This window comes from Corvus cornix, chromosome 5 (assembly GCF_000738735.6).
Source record: "Corvus cornix cornix isolate S_Up_H32 chromosome 5, ASM73873v5, whole genome shotgun sequence".
Lineage (NCBI taxonomy): Eukaryota > Metazoa > Chordata > Aves > Passeriformes > Corvidae > Corvus > Corvus cornix.
The window spans coordinates 38,030,417-38,053,044 of record NC_046335.1 but is presented as its reverse complement, the minus strand read 5'-3'; the positions used below and the strand labels follow the sequence as shown (position 1 = coordinate 38,053,044).

The 22,628-nt window shown below is 39.4% G+C and overlaps 1 protein-coding gene across 11 annotated transcripts; it reads left to right on the top strand.

The window, feature by feature from the left end:
• The first annotated feature begins 1,290 nt into the window (after window positions 1-1,290).
• Window positions 1,291-21,767, top strand: LOC104698403 (carbohydrate sulfotransferase 8-like). 11 transcript variants are annotated; one of them, XM_010413720.4, is made up of 5 exons: window positions 7,118-7,334; window positions 7,460-7,494; window positions 15,189-15,299; window positions 17,581-17,728; window positions 18,172-21,767. In XM_010413720.4, the coding sequence occupies exons 4-5, from the start codon at window positions 17,635-17,637 to the stop codon at window positions 19,020-19,022; spliced, it is 945 nt and encodes a 314-aa protein (XP_010412022.1). In that variant the 5' UTR covers window positions 7,118-7,334; window positions 7,460-7,494; window positions 15,189-15,299; window positions 17,581-17,634; the 3' UTR covers window positions 19,023-21,767. The 11 variants fall into 11 exon arrangements, with proteins under 11 accessions (XP_010412069.1, XP_010412022.1, XP_010412049.1 ...); XM_010413730.3 differs by lacking the exons at window positions 7,118-7,334; window positions 7,460-7,494 and adding exons at window positions 8,511-8,663; window positions 8,986-9,076; XM_010413767.4 differs by lacking the exons at window positions 7,118-7,334; window positions 7,460-7,494 and adding an exon at window positions 1,291-1,353.
• Window positions 21,768-22,628: the final 861 nt, after the last annotated feature.

Genomic DNA, 22,628 nt, shown 5'->3' with positions numbered 1-22,628 from the left:
GGGCATCCTGTTCTAGTGTCTCACCACACTCATAACAAAAAATACTTTCAATATATCTAGTCTGAATATATCCTCTTTCAGTTAAAAGACATTGCTCCTTGTCCTATCACCAGAGGCCTTATTAAAAAGTTTGTCCTCATCTTTCCTAAAAGCCTCCTTCAGGCACTGGAAGGTTGCAATTAGAGCCTTCTCTTCTCCACGCTGAATAACACCAACCCTCTCAGCCTATCTTCACAGGAGAGATGCTCCAGCCCTCTGGTCATCTTCGTGGCCCTCTGGACTCAGTCCAATAGGTTCATGTCCTTTCTGTGTTGGGGTCTTCAGCATTGAATACAGCACTGCAGGTGGGGTCTCACCAGAGCAGAGGGGCAGAATCCCCTCCCTTGCCCCTCTGGCCATGCTGCTTTAGATGCATCCCAGGATACAGTTGGCTTTCTGGGCTGCAAGCTCACATTGCCTACTCATGCCCAGCTTCTCATCCACCAACACCCCCAAGTCCTCCTCAGGGCTGCTCTCAATCATTCTATGCCCAGCCTGTCTTTGTGGTTGGGATTGCCCCAAGCCAGGTGCAGGACCTTGCATTTGGCCTTGTGAACTCCATGATATTTTCACAGGCCCACTTTTCAAGTCTGTCAAGTCCCTTTGGATGGCAGGGGCTCTAGGCATCCCCTTGAAAAGGGATATTTCATAGTATCATCAGTCAGCTGTGAGAGAGTTAAGGACAGATATTTTAAAAAGATTTCCAAATGCATTCTATTCAAGTATTTAATTCCTTTTTCCATCTTCTTCAATCCTTCTATAAATGTTAGGCTCAGGGTGAATCCAACACGTACACTTTCATCCCTTTGAGTACTTCACATACGCACTTTTGTCCAGCCTTAGGTTTCCAAACAGCTCTTGGCACCCAGACAGGCTCGAAGTGAAATGATTGCATACCACTCCAGAACACGTAGAAATCGATGTATTTGACATCAGTGACTGAAACATCTCGGACAGACTTCTGTGAGCTTTGAGTCAGATCTTTTTTGAAGTAGAAATTGAAAGGTTTCATAGTGCAGGGACAGGGCATGGATGAAGGAAATTCTATGTCAAGGAAATTTTAAAAATAAAGTTAAAGGTCAGTCAGCCTAAATATTTTCTTCCCTTTTTTCAGAAGTCAAATATTGCTAAGAAAAATTCAAACTTGCCTGCCAAAGAAAGACCACAATGTGTCGTGCTGTGTGTATGGTATTCAAGGATACACCTTCTTTTTATTTGAGCTAAGGCATTAAGTAAACAGAAAGCAGTAAACTCAGCCACAGTTTCACAAGGCTGTATCCAGCAGGAAGCTCCAGAGACAAAAATGTTGTAGAGGTACTTCTTTTTTTAAATTTACTCCTTTTAGAAAATAGTAGGATTCTTTTTTTAAAATCTTCTAGGTGTTTTGTTAGTAAACTAAAACTTCTGTGTTTTCTGTTTGTGTTTTAAAAGATACTGAGTTTTGATTTTAGGTTTAGTGATGTCAAGGGTAATTGGATTTTCAACTGGTCTCTTCAGATGCAGAAATAATTTTGCAGTTGTTAATGCTTTCATGTGGTTTGTTAGTTTTTTTGTTATGTTGCCTTAATTGCAGGGGAAAAAAACAACGAAAAGCACAGAATTTAAGCCAGATATCCAGGATTAATTCCTGTTACCTAGGAATTATTATGTGTAACTATCCATGTAAAGGAGATACACAATCACCTAAAAAGCGAAATATTTTTTAGATAATAGGTTTAAAGCAGTAGTAGTAGTAAGAAGAAATGTTGATATTGTTTATAGACAAATTTGAACTTCATAGGTTATTACAGTCTACATTTTCTGTATTTTTGTTCCGTCTGCTTCAATTGAAATGGTCTTATTTAACTTCTTCAGTTTCTCCTTTGATATCTAAAACTCTTGGCCTCAAAACCCTAGAAAAGCCTCTTAAGGCAAGATACTTTTTGCCCTTTCAAATTTCTGAATTTTTTTATCTATCAATATGATGTATGGACCTATTTTTTTACTAGTGCAAGGACTCTTATTTCTGAAAACATACAGAAAATACAAAAGTGCACGCGAGTTTCTTTTACCGTCATTTTATTTGTGAGATTATTTCTGGAATACTCTTTCCTCTGGGATACTTACATGCCAAAATCTGAAGCTGCTTGGGAAATCTTTCCACAATAAAAATCCTAAACTTCTGAGCACTTTTACCTGTAGGATGAGTTCTACTACACTATTTTGGAAGCAGTAAACTGCCTCTTTTGTTCAGCTCTTGTAGCATTTGAATGGGGGTTGCCATTTAACAATACAAATTAATTAGTAGCTTCTTCTATTTCTTCTATTTCACACTCTGCTTAAATATTTTTTAAAATTTCAACCTTTTGAAAGATCCAAATAGTTCTAAATTTGAAACAAAGAAAACTGAAACGAAGGATCACCTTGGGGTTTCTTTCCTCTTCAGGCTTCACGTATACTAAGAGTGCTTCACTAGTTAGAAATTCTTGTGAACAGTATTGGCAGATTTTCTGAGTAAGCATGTAAATGTATAACAGAGACATGCTTTGTACATTTAGTCATGCCTGTGTGGACCAAGCAAGAGATAGCTGTGAAAGTGCTACTTAATTGTGACTGTACAAAGTGCTTCTGCCATTTTCTTTCCTCATTCATGTAGACATTCCTCATTCTGCTCTCCCGTGGTGAGCCCTGGCTTGCACTTGGGCATAGGCATGGTTAGCCACATTTGTACAACCCATACTATGGTTACACAACATGATACCGTGTCCTGTTTCTTAAATAAATGTTAAAAGGATCATTAAAAGCCATGTTTTATTTTTATTACTATATTCAGGCTGAAATAGGATCTGAGGGGAAAGAAAACACCGTGAAGAATCAATAATTTAAAAAGTGATGATCTTTCTGGGTAGTTTCATTGCAAGTCTTCATGCAGAACTGCTTTTCCAAGGCTACATTAGTTATCCGAAATCCAGATGCTGCTATTGCTTTTTTTCTTTCTGGAAGAGTAGAAGTTGTGAGAAAACAAGTTTATCTTACTTGCTACTTAGTTTTAGATAGTGTTGCTACTAATTAACAAGTTTTAAATTAACATCTCCCATCTTTGAACCCTTATAAGAACAATGATATTATAAAACAATTCCACGCTGTCAAAAAAGGCTATCTCACATGCAAAAATGTCATTGACATCTTTTATCTTTGAGGGAACACAACTTTTCCCTCAGGGCAGCTATTTGCTTCATGTACTGAAGCCTTGGCCCTTGGGACTCTGTTTATTAAGTTTATTGAACTTTTTATTCCATCTTAATTTCAATTGAAGATGGGCTCAGAAGCACAGCTATTGGCAGTTCCTTTGGGATTCAGTCACTAGTGTTGCTTCATGGGTTTAGATGGATGTGGTTATAGTTGCTCAAACAGGGAGACAGACATTGCTTATAGATGTAAACTTTTCCCCTGCTTTTATAAAGTTTTAAAACTCTGATAGTATAAATGAATGATTTAGTTTATTTGTTCTTTTATTCTCAGCCTTATTTGAGGTGAAATACCTAACCCTCAACAAAAGCTTACTACAGCAAAATCTGAAAAGTTTACCCAGAGAAAAGTCATAGGCTAGTGAATTTATGGAAAAAAATATTTCTTGTATGACTCCTCCAGTATGCTATATAGGGCAAGCATGAATTTCATGGTATGCTGGATATTACTCTGAGTTTCAAAAGTATGTTTCACAGAAACAGATTATCTTGTATATTTTAGACAAATCCAGTGTTCAATAGAAATTCAGAAGGCCAGAAAGGAGTATCAAATGGATTGTTCCTGGTTCAAATAGTTTATAAAATGTGAAAACGGTAATATTTCTGCAAGATTAAAACTGCTTCAAGGAGATTTTTTTCTGTACAAAATCACCTGAACACGTGTCTCTAAGTGAATTGCAGAGGCAATACAGGTAATGACCAACACTGGTATTTGCTGGCAATGGTGTCACATGTCCTTGGATCTTCTGTAATGCAGTAGTACAACAAACATCCCTCTGTGAGATTTTCCTTGAGCTGGTCATCCACAGGATACAGTTCTTTGGCCAAGAATGTCTGTACTTCGACAGAATTGGACCTTTGGTGGAAGGCAGGCAAAAGGAATTTAATCTTTTCTGCCAAGTGAGGATACTTTATTATAAACTCGTGTGATCTTGAAGTTTGATTAATACAAAGAAGGAGCACATTAAAAAATTGTTAGATGAAGCAACCTGATTCTGCAGCCCTCTAACAAAGTATGTCTCCATATTTTCTGCCCACATCTCATTTCACTCAATTCTGTGTCTTTCATCTCTCATCATAATAAGTGCCCCCTGAGGCAAATGAGCTCTGTGTCTTGTTAGCAGTTTGTGTAGTAGCTCACCAGGAGGGCAGGCTTCAGCAGATAAGAAGACTTCTGTAGCAGACTCCATTGGAATCCTGAGGAAAGAACGTATTTCTGGCAGTTGAGATAGCAGTGTACAACCATCAAATATCAGACACACTACTCTCTAAAAGAATAGCAATCATTTCACCAAAACTCTTCACATTTCTTACGAGAGTTAATGGGATTTACAGTAGAAAAAAAAAGTGACATCATGCCAATCTGGGCTGTGTTAAGCCCCGTGGTGGCTTCATTGGTTTGGAGTCACGATATTGAAATAACAGTCTGAGTTTGGATAATTTAGCATGAAAACTTTGTTACATGTACTTTTTGTAGAGAGGTAAGATGGGGTGTCTAAATTATACAACAGGATGAACCACAGACTTAAAGAAAAGGAGACTGGAAAAGACCTCAAAACTTCATTTTGTGCATTCTGAAGCTCCAAAAAGAAATCAGCTGTGCCTCAGAAATGAAAAAGGATCTAACTGTCTTTATTGGTAATAAGATTTTCTTAATATATAGCATAACCTTCATGTGTCATATTTGGAACCCACTGCTTTATACACTACAGATAAAAAAAATACCATCCCTCCTTACCTCCTTAGAGGTAACTTATATAGATGATAGTTTTCATGTGTTCAGTTGTCCTTCTGTTCTGTAAACGGAGTAAGCCCAATTCTTTCAATCTTTCTTTCTTGTGGCTTTTCTTTTTTCCCAAGACAACTGACCATTTTCTCTGCTTTTCTCTGGACTCTTTCCAGTTGGTCTGCCTTCTTTTGGAACAGTTTTACTTGAACAGGACACAGTGCTACTGGTTGCTGTGCTAGACAGAAATATAATAGGAGGTATTCTTAAATGTATCAAGCAAATGTACAATCAGAGCAGTTTCTCTTCCTAATATGTAGTTTGCATTCTTGATATGATGAAACGCTACTTATTCGTGAATAACTTGTGAGTGACTGGTACCCCTCTTATCCCTTTTATGGCAGAATGGCTGCTCCATTTTTATGAACTATTATTCCCCCTTATTATTCCCCCTAAACACAAGTGCATTGCAATGTGTTTTCTCCTACAGATAATTTATCTTATTTGTCAAAAGCATTCTGAGTTTAATGTACCGTGCAATGAGTTTACTGTTCACGTGGGCTTATTGTTATCTACAAGGTGGAAGGATTGTTCCTTTATCCAAATCATTAATGATCTGGGCCATTACTTGGCCCAGAATGGACCCAGCTAGAATCTTACTGATTATGTTTTTTGAGTTTGATAGTGAATGATTAAAAACTAATCTTTGCCTGTGGTTTTGGTGTTGGTTTTGTTTGCTTGGTTCTGTTTTCCTTGTTTGTTCCCCAGCCCAGGTAGTTTTTCACTCTTCCAGAAATTGTTTCACTTTAATATACTTTTGAAAATGCTATGAGTCAATGCTATAATGTCAATAACATAAAATAAAATAAAAACATATTATGTAACCTACTGTTTCTGTGTTTGGAAGACTTGTTGCCATGTTACAGAAATTAATAGCCAACATGCCAAAAAATACAAAGCAATATAGCTCAACTCTCTCCAACCTTTTATGAATAATCTATATTTTCATTTATTCTAGTGTTTTTCCAGAATTGATCTCTTCTTCATTTCTCGACTTTATAAAAGTGAGCATTGTGTTCACCACTTCACACATTTCTCACACAACTTCTGAGAGTTTTCAGACAAAGCTAACAGATCTGATCTTGCTCCTCTCCATTGCCAAGGTATCTTAACATGTACTTCCTCAGGCTCAGGTGTCACTATGTATAGCATTCTTTTCACCTCTTTAGCAGCCTGTGAAGTAGCCATCTGTATCTGTGCAGGGGTGTCAGTTCCTATTGCAGTCCAGGGACACTTATGCATCAACAACAACTAGAGAGCTCTCCTGGAGACACGCTGTAGTGGTATACTTGAGGATGAGGTGAACTGCAGTATTTTCAAATTATTTTTGGTCCTGTTCCTGTCCTATTCTAGACAGATTCTTTCTTACTGAGTTTAGTTATTAGTCATGTAATAACAGTTGACCCTTTTATGAAGAATGATGGAAAACGTACATCAGCCTTCTGCAAGTGAGCTATCACTAGGGTTTTCTTTTCCTTCCAGATTTGTTTTCTTGCTATCTCTTGTCTCCATTTCTTTTTGCAGTTAAATTTGTGCTTTATCCTTTATGACTTTGTTTCAGCATCTAGTGCTATTCTTTGATACTTGTGCTTAGGAGCTTGACCTGGTTTCCACTTTCTGTACATTTTCTTCTTGTGTTTCAGGTCATTGAAGACCGTGCTGCTTAGCCAAGTAGCCAAGTTGATCTCTGACTATACTTCCTATCCTCCTACTGTGTAGGATTGTTTGTGCTTGTACCCTAAACATAATTTCTTTAAGGAAGTGCCAACTCTACTGAATTCCTTCTGCTTTAGCCATGTTTTCCATGAGAACTTACCTTCCAGTTCCCAGAGTTTATTGGAGTCTTCTTGTATAGAGTTCATTGGGTTAGAATTGATCTTGCCTCTTGTTCTTCATCTAAAAATAATGCATATTATCACAACACAGTTACTCTCAACCAAATTACCTTTGCCCTCCTATTCCTGACCATCCCCTTTCTTGGTTGCTTAGCAGGCAGCCTCTTGGCAGGCTTCTCTTGAAGCACTTGGCAGGCTCTAACAGCTGCTGTAGACCCTGCAGGGAGTGGTTAAATGCTGCTCGTTATACCTAGAGACAGACACAGCACAGTGCTTTGTAATGTGCAACTGGAGATGCTCACCTAAACATTCTCAGGGAAACACTGGCAACTTTTAGCTGGGCATTTAATCAAAACAGACAAGTACTACGTGTACAGTGTTTCAGATGCTCTCCTGTGAAAGCATCTGTGTGGATACAGAAACATTTTGCCCAGCCTTGAAGTCCAGGTAAGGAGAAGACAAAATCTTTCCCCTATTTCCTTTGCATACCTAGGCATAAAATTTAAATGACATGTCTCTCTGGACTGATCTTTCTTTGTCTGAATCTTTGTTGTTTATTTACCATCACTCAGAGGCATGGGAAATCTCCACTGAGGCTGTCTGATTGGTGAGTAAAATTGGATTGTTAGTGGCTTTTTATGTTACCATGATTTTGTAAGTGTGGGCAAATCTCTGCAAAGGGAGATTTCTTTTTCAGAGTTCGTTGGGGTTTTTATTTGTTTATGTATCTAAAAATTGACATAAAATATTTTAAGGCATAAACTGAGACATTGTTTAGCTTTTGAAATCACACTATGGTGAAATGAATCTACAGAAGATTTTTTTGTCAGCCTATTATTCATTGCTATGGCTTTCCTCAGTTAAGAAGTTGATGTTACAGGGATTCTGGTGCCTGAAATGAAATGACAAAGGCTTTCATTCACTTTCTGGCTTTATTAAGGGTAGTATGCGTCTTGACTCTTCTAATTTCAATACAGTTTGTAGCTATGTAGGATTTTGTCAGATTTCAAGCATTTCAGCAGAAATTTTTCAGGCTAGATATCTGCCTCAGGATATTTTTGAAATCCTTTGAGCAACAATAGTTTATAGATTTTTATACAGGAAATCTATGCTCTTTTTTGTTATCTTAAATGATTCCAGTGACCTTTCCTCTAAGAAGTTCAGGTACATTGCAGACTTTGAAATAAGCATTTGAAAAATGAGGTTAAGAGGTTCCTCTTGTACATTCTCAGTGGAACCTCTTCTGCACTGTAGAGTAAAACATCCGTTTTAAAGAACAAGGCAAACATGAGCAAGACCTCTAGGGAGAAATTGTTGGGGATTGCTAGCAAAATAGATTCAAGAAAAAAATCAGCAGGAAAATATGCCTTGGTGCCTAGTGCGAAAATTGATGTGGGAGGGAAAGAAAAGGGAAATGCGTCAGTTTAGTTTGGGAGATACTAAAATAACTACAGAAGCTGAAGTGCAGAGCCTGGGACTAGCTGAGTACAGAACTGAGAGTGAGAAGCAGTGGGGCTGCGTGGGAATCTTGGAAGTAGAAGGAGAGACAGTTCTGATGAGCTGGGCTCAGAAGTGGGGTTGTTGGAGGGGGGGCTGTGAGGCTGACTGAGGAGATGAAGGGAGGAGTCTGGCAGGGGGAGCCAGCAAAGATCTGGTTTGTGCGTGAGGAAGGCTGAACAGCAGAATCAGGGTGAGATCTGATGGGTGTTTGGGAAGCTGGGGAACAGGATTTGCTGGGCAAGCTGCCTGGGGACAATATGAGGAAGGCTTTTGGAGGTGAGAATTTGCTGGAGATTGGGTTAAAATTTTGCCTGAGGAATAGAAGCAGGGACTGGGAAAGATGGGGTCACACCTGGGATGGGGGCTAAGGGAAAAGCTCTGGTGCCCATGCAAATATGTGTTAAGCAGGAGTGTTGTAGTGCTACTGGAGAGTGGAGTGCAAAGAGAGGGGGGTACCAGGAGAGGAAGACTCTGGGCAGGCCATGCTAATGGTGGGAGCAGGGGAAGCAGGGACAAGATGTCCTATGGATCATTTTCCTTCAGTGCCAGGAATGGCATCCCACATGGCCAAGTCTCACCATTTTGTTGCTGCCAGCAGGTAAGACTGATGAGTTTGGGACTTGTCACTGTTGATGCTGGGTTTCTTCAGAAGATAGCAGCCTACTGCCACCATAGGTTATTCTATTAGAGTGAGTATCATGAGACTGGTCAGGGGAGCTGATTCACCACTGACAGTGATTTTTGTGCATGTTGTTATGATATTCATGAATACATTTTTCAGCAGCTTTTCAACACTCGGTTTTTAAAGAAACAAGATACTCCGCTCAACTTGACATGTTTGGTTCACAGGAAAAACATGTTCTTGAGACACTCAAGAGCTGTGCAGTAGGATCCCCACTACCTATGGCAGATGAAGGAAGGTGTACGGTGAACCAGGCAAGAGTTTTTAGGATGAGAGTTTGTGTTCTTTGTCTGCTGTGATAATCCCATGTGGTGTGGGGTGCCCACCTTTTCAGAGACTCATTGACTCTCCATTCTTCATTTTCTGGATACTTGAGCAGACTGTGGAAACCAGATTTTCAGATTTTTCAAGCATTTCTATCTGCAACTGAATCCACAAGACTATTTTGAACTTAGAGTGTACTGTAACGTCAAATGCTTTAAAATGTCAAGTCTTTAGTTTCAAGACTGTTCTGCCAAAAGCCAGCAGACACTTCATTTCATGCTCTCTATGATTTAGCTTATCATTTTAATCCTACTGTCTCCAAACTTCTTAATTTTTGATACTGCATGTGTCATAGTATGCTATAAAAACATGTTTCATAGAAACAGACTTAAAACATAACATTTCTGCTGAACAGCTTGCCCTGAAACAGAGAGGAGAGCAGAAAGGAAAGGAAAAATAGGCCTAGATTCATGTAGGAAGAGAGAAAAAGGTATACACAGTTTGTCAGTAAGTGTCAGGATGTTTCAGGCAAAGAGGTTATTTCTGTCAGACAGCAGACACCAAATCACTGGTGTTAGGACTTGTACATGATTCCTGTAAAGGAGTCTTTGAAGGAGTATAAAGAAGAAAGAGTGGGGGGGAATAAGAGTAGAGGTATGGTTTCAGACAAAATTAGTTTTGGATCCTGAAAATGAGGTTCAAAATCTGGACTAGAATGACAGGAGAAGCTGAATGAGATAGGAGCAAAAAGGAAAACAATTTAAGCAGAAATGCTTTGTATTCACTGGAGTGTAAAAAGAGAGAGGTCATAGCTGTCATCAATTATGGTTGAGGGGTGGGGACAGAAGGGTATAAACCCGTGAACAGCAAACAGGAGTTTGCCTGGGGGCGGTGTGCAAAGAACTGGGACTTTTACAAACTGTTTTGACGGGGCTGATTGGTGTGCAGTGGCAGGAATTAATGAATCAAGATTGCACTGGGAGGTGAAAAGCTTGAGGGGACAAAGAGGATCTAGGTCTGAGACAAGGTGGGTAGACCTGAATGGCAAGAAAAACATTGCTATTACTGACATTAGCTGAGAAGAGAAACATGGGAGGGGACAGTAAGACATATGCAAAGGCAGAGAGTTAGTTACATACATGACAAAGCAGAGGGACTTTGCGAGACCCGTCTGCTATGAAACAAGCCTGGGAGGAGGAGACCGTTCATTGCCATCGTGGCTGGTGTGCATTGTTCTAAACTTTTCTTCTGTACTTCTTTTTTTCCCCTTTTTCCTTCGTTCCAAGTTTTTTAGACTCATCTAGATTCCCTAAAAGAGAGTGGTGAAGCTTGCTCTCCTGTGATTGGTTTTGCAGTGATTTAAATTGCAGTTGATAAGTGCATGGAATTTTGAATTAAGTGTTTAGATAAAAAGGCCCCACAGCCCATTACCAGATGTCAGGCACCAAAAGCAGTAACAGCGCACCATCCAGTCCCCTGGGGCTGCCCGCCACTGCCCACAGCCTGGGATCCCGCGTCAGCCTCCTGAGGCCACCAGTTCCTGACCCAGTGATGCTGCAGCAGATTCCCAGGTCCCAGCCAAGCTGGGCCCACCCACGAGCCAGGTCTCCTCACTGAATCTATCTCTGCTTAGAAAATCAAAAATTTCTTTCTGGCTGCAGTTCCAGGAAGGAAAAGAGAGACAAGTTTGATCACTTAGTAAGGGCCGGGTTCCAGTGCATGAGTGACTGCACTGCATACAGTCTCATTCCTCTTTAAATGTCTGTGGTAGTTTATTGGATAATTAGCATATTGCCTTCTATGAATTTCTTTGAGTTTGTTCTTCTTCGTCTTCACTGAATTATACCTTGTGTCTTTTTCAGTCCAGTTCTCAACCTCCCTTTTCCACAACATTGTTAGAACAGGCTACAGAATCTTTCTATTTCCCTTGGCCCCCAGCTCTGCCACTTTTCCTTGGGTTTCTGTTTCCTGCCTCTCTCTGGGAGCTTTTGTCAGACTCGCTGCTGCCTTTTTCCCATGTACTCTTTTTTTCCTCTTCACTTTTGTCCTTTTCAAGCCAAAATTGGCTCTTCCTTTCGTTTGCTCTTTTGTGGGCTGGTTGGTAACAATTTTAGCACACTGGCATCATAACTGGTGTCGGCATCCCTGAAAGGGAAGACTTTTAGGAGTGATTTTAGGTGAAAAATGTAATGGCTCTCTAGGTGCTTCATAAACTTGGTTCAAAAGCAGGGGCAGCAGAGGAGAAAGCATGAACTGGTTTTTTATTATCATGGGCTAATGGTAACAGCGGCTACCAATATGACTGATCAGAAAGTAAAGCTGAGCTTTTAATACTGTATGAGAAATGATAGATGAAGAAAAACTTTGGAAGGTAAGACAAGGAGATGACATGGAACTAAGTAGAGAAGGAAAAGCTAAAAGGCAGGCAGAAGAAGTGGTGTAGTGAGAATAATAAGCAGATTCATTATGGCAGTGAGGAAGCTATCACAACAGTTGCTGAGACCAGAAAGAAGTCTGATGCAGTAATGGAGGGCTGAGATGACCACTGCACAGAACAAGAGTTTTAGATTGTGCCTGTAATGGAAATTGTTACTTTGTACCCACCTCAGTGCTGTGAAGTGTGCTGTTCTGTAGGACGCCCTTGTCAGCCTTTTCCTCTGTAGCTCCCAGCCTAGACCATATGCTGTCTCCCCACTGGGCTTGTACCCATTCTCACCTAACGCCATTCAACCCGTGTTGCAAATAAGATGATGTTCAATACTGTCTCTTGTTGGCAAAATGACCCAGGTCAGATACTTTTTCTAGCCCTTGGCTGTCTGTAACTTGTCTGAGTTTCCTAATCCATTACTGATTTTCCATTTCATGGACAGGCCAGCCCGGCTGCTAAGGCTCCACTTTCTGGGGTCTTTCTCCCTCCTGTCCACCCATCACAAACTGTACAAGCAAGGGTGCTTCAGGCTTGGTCGAACAAGGCTCTCGCTCTTGCAATTCACTCTGATAGAACGGCACACGCAGGACTGAATCCAGAGCTTAGTTTTCCTGCCCAGGCTGTTCTTGGGGGCTTTCTACACGTCATCCCCTCCTCACCTTCTATGTATCCATGCACATATCAGTATGTATGTATTTGCAGTTGTCTTTTTGAAGGGATTAACAGGGCTTAAGTACAGAATGGGGTTCAGCAACTGAGAATGTTATCTGTTTTCAGAGATTTTCCCTACCTTCCACTGAGCTGCCCTACAGGTACTTTTTTTTACTTCTGGCTTCAAATATGTCAGGAACACAAATAAGTATTGTTGTAATTTCATTCTTTTAATCTGGAAAGTTCCACTTATCAAGTGGGTGCAGAGGATCACCCCACATGCTCAGCTCTGACCAGGGTCTCTATGTGAAAAAATTAGCTTGAGGCGCACCTTTGTAAGTTTACTACCAGAAGACTTTAAATCATTACCAGCTTAGTTAGTTTACTTGAAGCAAATAATATGCCAATGTGACTGATATTAATGTGTTTTGGAACTATACATATATGTGTGTATACATATGTACACACTTGTGTGTACATGTGTTTCTGTACTTGGGTAAGAGGTGCCACACAGAAAGACTTAACAGTAGTCAATATTACCAGCTATAATATTTCTTATTTTTTATGAAAGTATCAAAATATTATTTTTAAGTCTTTTTTAAAAAATATTTCTTTAAATACTAAGGATTTTTCAATTGCAATGGTTCAGAAGTTCCAGGAGAAGGATTAGGGTTAAATTATATTATGAATCCTTGCTTCAGCAGTTGAAGGACAGAACAGTGTACTAAGTGATACCCGTGCAAGGCAATGCAACCTATTCCTTTGATGCCTATTCTAGAAATAAATCTGCTCAGCAGGAGGAAGAACTTCAGTCTGAGTGTGATGTGTTAGGTCATGTACTCGTGTAACATTAAAACATCTTTGACTGTCTGAGTATTTCCTAATTGAAAGAGTACTAGGGGTTTTCTATTAGACCTTGTTTTGGTCAGGAGGAAAGGAACTCATTATAAACCTGAAGCTGGTGGTTGGGTAAGTGTGAGAGGTTGTGGTGTAGCTACACATGCTCAGTTAAAGTCCAGACCGCTAACAGACACAGGGGAAGGTGCAGAAGGTCTAGTATCACAAAATGGAAAGCAAGCATGAGACAAATGAACCAAGAAAAAGCAACTTAACAGAAAAAAGTATCCAATAACTCCAGCATATGACAATTTTGTGACACCCCTGGAAAAGTACAATACAGACATAGAGAGCTCTTCTGGGTCAAACAGTCTCGCCTGCCATGTAGGGGATGTGCAAGTAGGTTGTCAGCCACCTCCATACCTAGTGTACCGTGTAGAAAAGGGAGATGTTGAAAGTAATTAAAAGCAGAAAATTGTCAGAAATTTCTTAAAGTAAACAGAAGGATGGGAAGAACATTTTACGGTCAGCAAGCGTGACAACAAAGATATGAACAACATGATACAATGTTTTCTGTTTTGTTACATGCAGTGTGTATATTGGGAAGAAAAGAATCTTTAAGATGAAATTGTAGAGGGACATGGTAAAATTATCAGCAGTGCAAAGCTGGCTTGAATTTAGTAAATATTTTTAATTTTATGAGGGCTTTGGGCCTTTTTGCCATTTTGCATGCACATGAGATGATTGGCATTGCTTTCTCCAGTAATCTATGCCACATTTTTTCCCACTCTTGGCTTGAACAATTGCTCTGGTTGTTCTCATATAGAAACTTTGGATTGTTATAGGAAATGGATGTCACCAGACTGACTTACTATTTTTGTTTGGCTTTGGTTGATTAAGGCAGTAGCACTGATATGGTGGATTTAGAATTGTATAAAGGATTTGACTTGATTTGACAGCAGGTTTTGGCTAAGAAGCTAGAAAGACATCAAATCAGCTGGACACACACTGAAGAAATTAAACACTAATTAACTGACAGGCCTCAAAAAGTCTTATCACCTGATAGCAATCCTTCTGAAAGACTCCTGCAAGAAAGGATTCTATGAGGATAATTCTTGATGCCTGGTTTACTCTTTAGTAATGAGCAAAAAAGAGTCAGACAATGGTTTTTGATGTAATTTGCAGAATCCAGTAACACATGCAGATATTGAAAATATCAAGCCATATCTATGTATAATTCATTTATAATGATGTGATCTGAAGAACAAGGAAAAATCAACAGTGCAGTGTAAGGCTGTTATCTGGAAGATTTTATGCTTCATTAAAAATTTAAACAAGATTTTAAAAATCCACCTCCTCTCTACCCCTCCACCGCCCTTCCCTATGTACAACAAGAACAAAGAAGGTTAACGCCTTATATTTAATTTTTAGGATCTTCTTTTCTGGGAGTATGTAAGATCCAAAGAGACATTTAGATCCCTGTCTTCCTGTTTTGTTACTTTTCAGTAGAAGGGGTTTCTGGTTTTTTTATGAGTCTTATGATGCTGTCTTTCCATCTTGCCCGGGACAGCCCATACTGCTGCCCTTTGGTTACAGCAGAACTAGTCTATTTAGTATGGACTTTTTATGTTAGCAGACTCACCACTCCTTGACTGAGGAATACCTTTACCTAAAATCACACTTAATTCAAGGTAGGATGAGGGAAAATGCAAAGAGAAGTATTAACTCCTTACATCTTACATAGCAAACACAATTACAAGTACATGGAAAAGCCATAATAAATATAAGGAAAAGTTCATCTGATTTACTGACAGACACCTCTGACACCTACTGACAAAGGTGCTTTTCATTTTGGATTTTTTCCCTCCTTTTTAATTTCCAGGTGACTTGTCCCTCTGACAAAATGGCTCTGAGAATCTTCTTTCCTCCTCTTCCTCAGGTTTCGCTTAGGTGATTTTGATCACTGGAGACTTTGCATTACACAGAACTCCATACTGGGGCCTCCCATCTGAAAACATCTTCCGAAGAAGCCTTTGGACTTCACCTTAAGGTAGCTTCATGTCACGCTGACCTCCCTTGTTGGGGGCAGTGTTACCTCTTACTGCCAGTCTGTTCTGTGAAGTTTTCTAAGGAGTCCAGAAAGATTTCACCTGTCATCTTGGAGCTTGTTCTATCCCTCCTTATGGTCTGATTGTTCTCCTGAATTTAATTAAAGATTCTTTTGCTTCCACAAATATGCATAAGTCTTAGAAGAGGAATTGTCTCCTGTGTTTAACTAGGTCCTAAACAGCTTCTTCCCCCCAAGGAAGCAAGTCTCTTCTATTTCCTTGTGGTGACTCATTGACATATTTCCACATGAGATATGTCTTATAGCAGATCTTATATTCTCTAGCAATAGTGTAATTAGTAAATATGCATGATACAAGTATCTAAATAGGGTGAAAATAATCTAGTTCATTTTCTGATTCCTGAGAGAGGTATGATAACATTACTTCTCTGAAGTGACAGCATTTAAAGTGAATGAAGCCCAGCATCCTTCTCCTAAGCACACTCTAACAAGGAGTCCTTGTACAGAATAATTTAGTCATACTGATTTCAATTGCTACACAGTGTGAAATTGTGTCTTCAAACTGTTTCTGAAAAAGAATAAAAAGGGAACACTCAATCTTGGCCCTCATGAGATCAATGAACAACCTGACTGACTTTAGCTGGCCTTGAAAACAGCCTCTGGTGCATTAGGACTCGAGGATCACACAGTAAAATGAGAATTGATGTACAGTGAAGAAAAGGTTAAAGGCAAATCTTCCTGAAACTTTTCTTGTAGCCTTTACAATGATCTTATGCAGCCAAGAAAATGAAAAAGTATAGGCTAAATGCCATTGTGTCTAAGAATACTGCATTAATTTGAATGAGAATTGTAACATTTTATTGTAAATACAGGTAAATATTTAATACAGAGATAGTGAACAGTGTCCCTCTCCATTCCCCAGGTCATACCTACACTGAGAGAGATTTAGTTATCAGTAATGCTGTTAACTGTATGAGTCTGCAGATATTCTGGTAAAAGTGTGTAATATCAAATACCATGTCAGCCCTGAAAGGAAGAAGCCTTGTGCTCAAGTACAGCTTCAGCAATGTAACTGGTGCTGCCTCTACTGCTGTCTCAGAACACACCAGAAACCAGTTTCCATTATGGCAGCTGGGGCTTATGTATGTCCACACAATGGGTGGCACACAAACAACTTCCAAAGTGGTCCTATTGTATCTTATAAGAACAAAACAAAATACGAAAAATTGAAAAAAAAGAATTTACATCTTCAAGGAATCCAGGCAATGATGTGTTTATTGCCAACAGGTTCAGGGTGAAAACTTAAGAAGTGGAAAAGGAAGACAGTGCTGTTTGACTTCTTTGATTGTGCAGACTTTATGGAACAGAAAGAGAATGTCATGCTTGCCAGTAGTTATTGTTTTGCACTTAATTTTGCAACTTCCAATAAAAGCATGCTGATGAAAACTCTCTACTGGGGGAAACAGAGTAAGATTGCACAGGGGATTTAGATAGGCCTCTCTCCATGAAGTGCAAGGAGACAGAATGAGTGAGCACAGGAGAGAAAATATGTTGTGTTGGACTGCATTTGCCTTCTCTCCTTTTATCCAGTAACGTGGAACAACTCCTTTTCTGTTGTTTTCTCTACCTCTTCTATACATTTCCTGTCATACTGAACCATTTTGGGGCTCTTCTGCTGCAGCAGCAATGGCAGCAAACATATATACCATGCAGCGTCTTTGGAGAGTGAGAATGGGAGAATTCAAGTTAGTGGTTAGATTCTCTGCAGGAATAAAGAAGAGTTTCTCCTGCAGCAATTTATTTGTACAAAGTGGAAAGCTTCAGGGCAATAAATCGAAAGGAACTTATCCTGAATGTGTTATGGTCTTTGTGGATACACCTGTTGCAGGTTATAGAGAAGTTTGTGTTCCCAGATTCTAAAGGTTATAAAAAAAATACAACTTTGTAATCCTAAATGAAGTTATTGTTCCCCAACAGCTTTAAAAGACAAGAGAGAAGTATTTGCTCATAAGCAGTTCATTGTTTTGAGAATAGAGGGAATTTTTGGAATACTTCTAAATGGTCATGTTAATTGTCTGCTTGTTTTAACAATATAATTGTGGTGAGTCTTTTCCATAAGAGAATTTTTACTTTTTAGCAAAGCCTATTTTTATAGAGCTTCAAAGGTCTTTCTGCTGTCCCAAATTCTGTAAGAGATTTACATGTTATCTTTGTCATATCAGTCATACAAAATCTAACCTGAATTATCTTTCCTTGTTGACAGAAAGACAGGTTTACTCTTTAGTGATCACGTCATTTTCCTTCCTGTGAGAATAACATGAACCAGAAGGTGGTAGTTTTCCTTCTCCCAAATTTTTTATTCGGGATATTTCTTTATGGATTTTTCTCTAAGAGACAAAAAAACCTAACAGGTGAGTAAAGAAATTACCAGCAAGATTTAATGTTTTATAGAAAGAGAGACATCTTTTCCAAATATGTTAGAAAGTGACTATGAAGCCCAAGATACAAACAATACTGTGAAAATATCCAAGGTCCTGTCACTGTGGTAGCTATCTTAGCAATATTTGAGAGGAGAGCACTAAAAAACACATGATGTTGGAACACCAAACTTGCTTAGACTAATACTGCTAACATATTGAAAGTTTTCATTTTAATAAATGTTTCACTAGGGAGGGCAGTTTATTGCATGTTTGCCATAGTCTAGTCTGGCTACAGTAAAAAAAAAAATTGATTTTATCATCTTCATTAAATTTTGTATGCAGGGTGACAGATTGAGTGCTATGATTGTCATAGATAAAGAGATTTATATAAGACTATTTCACTGAAATGGTTTAAATTTCTTCCTTGGTTACAGATGCTTTTCCTGATCCTACTGAATATTGGCTGGCAACTCAAAACAGTCGCAAAAACACACTGGGTTCTGTCTGCCTGAAGAATAACCTTAATAAACCAAGAAGCAAATTGGATTCTCAGGTTGCAAACCAGCTCTTTGTGGAGCACAAGCATAAATTTATCTACTGTGAGGTACCCAAGGTAGGCTGCTCCAACTGGAAGAGAACTATTTTTCTTCTTCAATCAGGTTTGAATGCAAAACCTTCTGAAATTGAGCATGATGACATCCACCAAACCTCACTGATCAAAAGGCTGGCGACTTACCCTCCTGCCTTACAAAAGGAATTTCTAAGCAATTACACCAAAGTGATGTTCACCAGACATCCCTTGGAACGGCTGGTTTCAGCTTACAGAGACAAACTCCTGCACTCTGAGCCATTCTACAGTATCACTGTTGCTAATAGGATTAGGGCAATGTTCAGGAAAAATAAAAATTCTACTGAAAAAGTGAGTTTCCAGGAGTTTGTCAACTTCATTCTAGCAAAACCACCACATACTCTTGACATTCACTGGAAACCAATGTTTCTGCTCTGTGATCCTTGCAACATTCACTATGATATTTTGGGTAAGTATGAAACTCTTGGGTTGGACTCTGAGCGTGTTCTGGAGGTCATTGGTGCACCAGAGAGTCTGCAATACCCCAGCTTGAAGAGATATGGGTCAGAGAAACGAACTTATGGTGATATCACCTTGGAGTACCTCAGACAACTGACCTCGGAACAAATTGAGAAGATAAAAAAACTGTATGAAATGGATTTTTTTTTGTTCAACTATACTATGAAATATGAGGATTATTTTTCCCTGAATGACTAATGTAGGTTAAACAAAGAAGTTTCCTTTGTACAAAATGGGCAGAACTTGTCCTCACAGCTGCTTGATTGGTGGGCTGGTGATTGCTGCTGAAATTATCCTGGAGTTTGTAGATATGGTTTATCATCCTAAGCACGCTTATAAAAAATCCCTGCCATAATCTCTTGTACCATGCAGAGCTTTACCTATTAAAAAGATTGTCTTCATGTTGATCTTTAACAATGTGTGTTTGTTTCATGAAAACTGTTCATAAATGATAGATTTATGATAAATGATCCATTGGTAAGAGACATGGGAAGGAAGAAGAATGTCACAATGAATATTTTAGAACACCATTTTTATGGTTTGGGTTTTTTTAAATTATAAAAAGACATAAGAAGCAATAAATAATCTAGTTGAGAGTTAAACCACTCTGTCTGCAAGAGCCTTGATCATGATTACTGTAGGAAAGGAGCAAATAGCTTCAGGTGCTTGAAGCTGCCTTACACAGAGCCTAAATGCCAGAATATCTTCCCATCTAGCAGGGCTCTCATCAGAGCCCATCAGCCTCATCCCTCAAGTAGCACAGTTGTCAGCAATCCTGTCAAAGTTTCCATTATAGCTCTTAAAAATTTTCTGATGAGCAGATCTGGTATTCATGGTGACTTTCCAAATTATTTTCATCACTTTTGTAAGCATTATGGTCTGATTTTAGCAGAAGGTCTGAAAAATGCATTGGGTTTTTATAGAGAAGTAGTTAGAGATACCTTCTAAACTGTACAACTGTGGTGCACGATCTAAAATCTCACTGGAAAGGTGACTCATTTATTCTCCAAAAGCACTTAACACCCAGTCAAAGGACAGGCCTGTCAGTGCAGTGGGGACAATGTTTGGGCTCTCCCATTTGTGCCGTTGGAATCCACAAGCCTCTGGGACTTACCTGAACATGGCACTTGGGAGGAGCTGGGTAACCTTACATAATACATTTGTTCTACCTGTGGCTTTCTCACCTTAAAGGAGAATGAGTGCAAATAAATTGTGGACTTATGGTGAGGGGAACAATGAAACATGTGGGAGAGGTAACTCAAACCATTAGCCACTCCTTATATTCCTAGGTGACTTTGGTTTTAGATCACTGAGCAGTCTATAACTGCTATTATATTAAACATGAGATTTGTCCCTTAAAAAAAAGAAATCTCTTGTCTAGTTATGTTCAAATATTAATTTGTGACCATATTAACAGTAACGAATTTTAGGAACTAATTGTGACTATTAGCACCACCTCAAGGGGCAGTTGGTCTCTCAGCAGCTAACTTGAAAAATCTCTCAAATGCACTTAGTTCTTCTCAGCCAAATCTGCAGATGTATAAAGGTTGGCAGGCTAGTCTTGGACCCAAAGCTGGCTCTCAGCTTCTCATCACACAGAAAAGAACAGATACAAAATAAGTTAATCACACAGTAGCCACCAATCTGTACAGCCTTTGGTGCCAGCAGCATGGCCGAGAGAAAGGGAAAAGGAGACTATGAGAAATGGACACAATGGAACTTAAGTTATGGGGGTTTTAAGGAGCCCTCCCAGCGCAGGGAGTAGAATGCAGGGATTATCTGCTCCAGTGGGAAGGTGCAGTGATATATGACATCGGCTGGAGACAGTGATCAGGCCATGGTGACAGGAGAAGGCCTAGAAAGAAGTGCTCTCTCTCCCCCTTGACAGCAGCTTGTACACAAGCCAGGACTAGCATCTGGCAGGTCTTGCCTGGCTGACTATTTCATAAATTGTGCAGCTTCAGCACAAGGAGAGATCCAAAGTGAGAAGACCAAGCAAGAACAGCAAAACAATTTAAAAAACAAAAAAAATTTATGATTTTATGCAGAATGATTCATGTTTCTGGATCTTACCCTCACCACCACCATATTTGGTGTCCCCATAACCCTACTATTCCCCGATACTGGATTGCTCATGCCACCCTGGCAACCCTGTAGTTCATGTAGGTTTTTCATTTTTTTACTTGTTAGTTTTCCTTAGGCAGAGGAAGCTGGAAATGACTCCCATCAAAGTTAAGGCTATGCAGAAGGATGCAGTCTCTCTCTTTTTCCTGAACCAGAGCTACATGCTTCTACTTTTTTTGATAGATCATGCAGAGGTAGAGGGGAATAAGATTTGCTTCATAACTCACTTCTACACGATAGATCCCTCCAGAGCTATATCTGAAGCCATAAGTATATCTAAAAATACATGAGTACTCTGGCACCTTCAGGCAGCCTAGGAAAGCTCGGAAGAAGTGACACTGACAGAGTTTGATGGGTGTCTTTGCTATCAGCACTCAGTGTTAACACCCCCCTCCAGTTTCTTGCTGTTAGATGTGAGTGACTTTCTATTCTTATTTCCTCCTTCACAGAGGTTCACATACTGTTCCTACAGTGGTGACAGAAAACTGATGGTTAATTCATTCTTCACAAGCACTAGTCAGTAGCAGAAGGGTATCTATTAAAGCAGAAAAATCTCTGTAACTATTCACAGCAGACTTTGAGTTTTGACATTTGCCTATAGAAAACTGTAAGTAGCACGTTCCTCAGGTCACTGGCTGCTGTAATGCTGTTTAGCTGGTGTGGGTCTGAACAAAGAAAAGCTGCAGAGAACATGTGTGTGCCTGTGTGCTCATGTAGCAACAGCTTTAGGACACGGCATCATAAAAGAAAGGTATAAGTTGTGGATTACCAACAGTAATAAAATGAGAATAATGGGTTGGAAAAGAGAAAAAAAAAAAATCATTCTTGATACTGTATTATAATAAAAGTTGATGAAGGCTCTGGACCTTGTCCTAGACAGCCCACAAGATCTGCAAGACACCTGTAAACTTTATGACGAAAATTACAACTCTTCATGGAATCTAAGAGAAGTTTCCTGTACTGTCTTCCCTAAAAGTGCACTGTCCAGAACAAGGCTCTAAGCTGAGCTGGGCTCCCTCCTGGCTTTTGCCCAGAGAATAGCCCCCAGTGGTATGTCCTTCCTCTGGATGCTGACTCTTGGTGATGTGTTCCTGCGAGGAAAATGGATTCTTGCAGTTGGGAGCAATGGTGGAGGCAGTGTGGTGAGGCTTAGGCCCCAGGGAGGAATTGAAGGGGGAGGGAGTGCCATAATTCATCTTCTGATTTATTGTTGTATGCCTGTGATATGGTCATTGCTATGTTCATTTCTGATTACCTTAATAAACTGTAGCGAGTTAACATGTTAATCTCTTTGTTCATCCTTCTCAATAACATTGGTTTAAAAAAACAAACCCAACCCAAAGTTGTTCTAGCAAATAAAAAAAAAGCCACACGCTATTAGACAATAATCCATACAAAGCTGCTTGCCTCTGATCTGCTACATTAATATAAGACTGCCTCACAGAAATTTTAAAGAATTGAAAGAATTAGCAAATATTAATGTATGCTCCAGTTTGAAGAAAAAATGCAAGTAAGTTGAAAAAGGAAGAGAAAGAAAAAATCCTGGAAAGTCAAGCTTGCATCTTTCCCACAAATCTATCTATCAGCAGAGAGAAAATAAGAGACTTTTCCCATTCTCGTGGAAATTCACACACACACTTTCAGGATAGGTATCCACAAACCTGACATCATACTTTCTTC

What these genes read in the sequence shown, in the direction of transcription:
- LOC104698403 (XM_010413767.4), top strand. Translation starts at nt 17,635, where the DNA reads ATGAACCAGAAGGTGGTAGTTTTCCTTCTCCCAAATTTTTTATTCGGG. An exon ending in GAGACAAAAAAACCTAACAG is followed by an intron (nt 17,729 to 18,171) that starts GTGAGTAAAGAA and finishes CCTTGGTTACAG; the next exon opens with ATGCTTTTCCTGATCCTACT.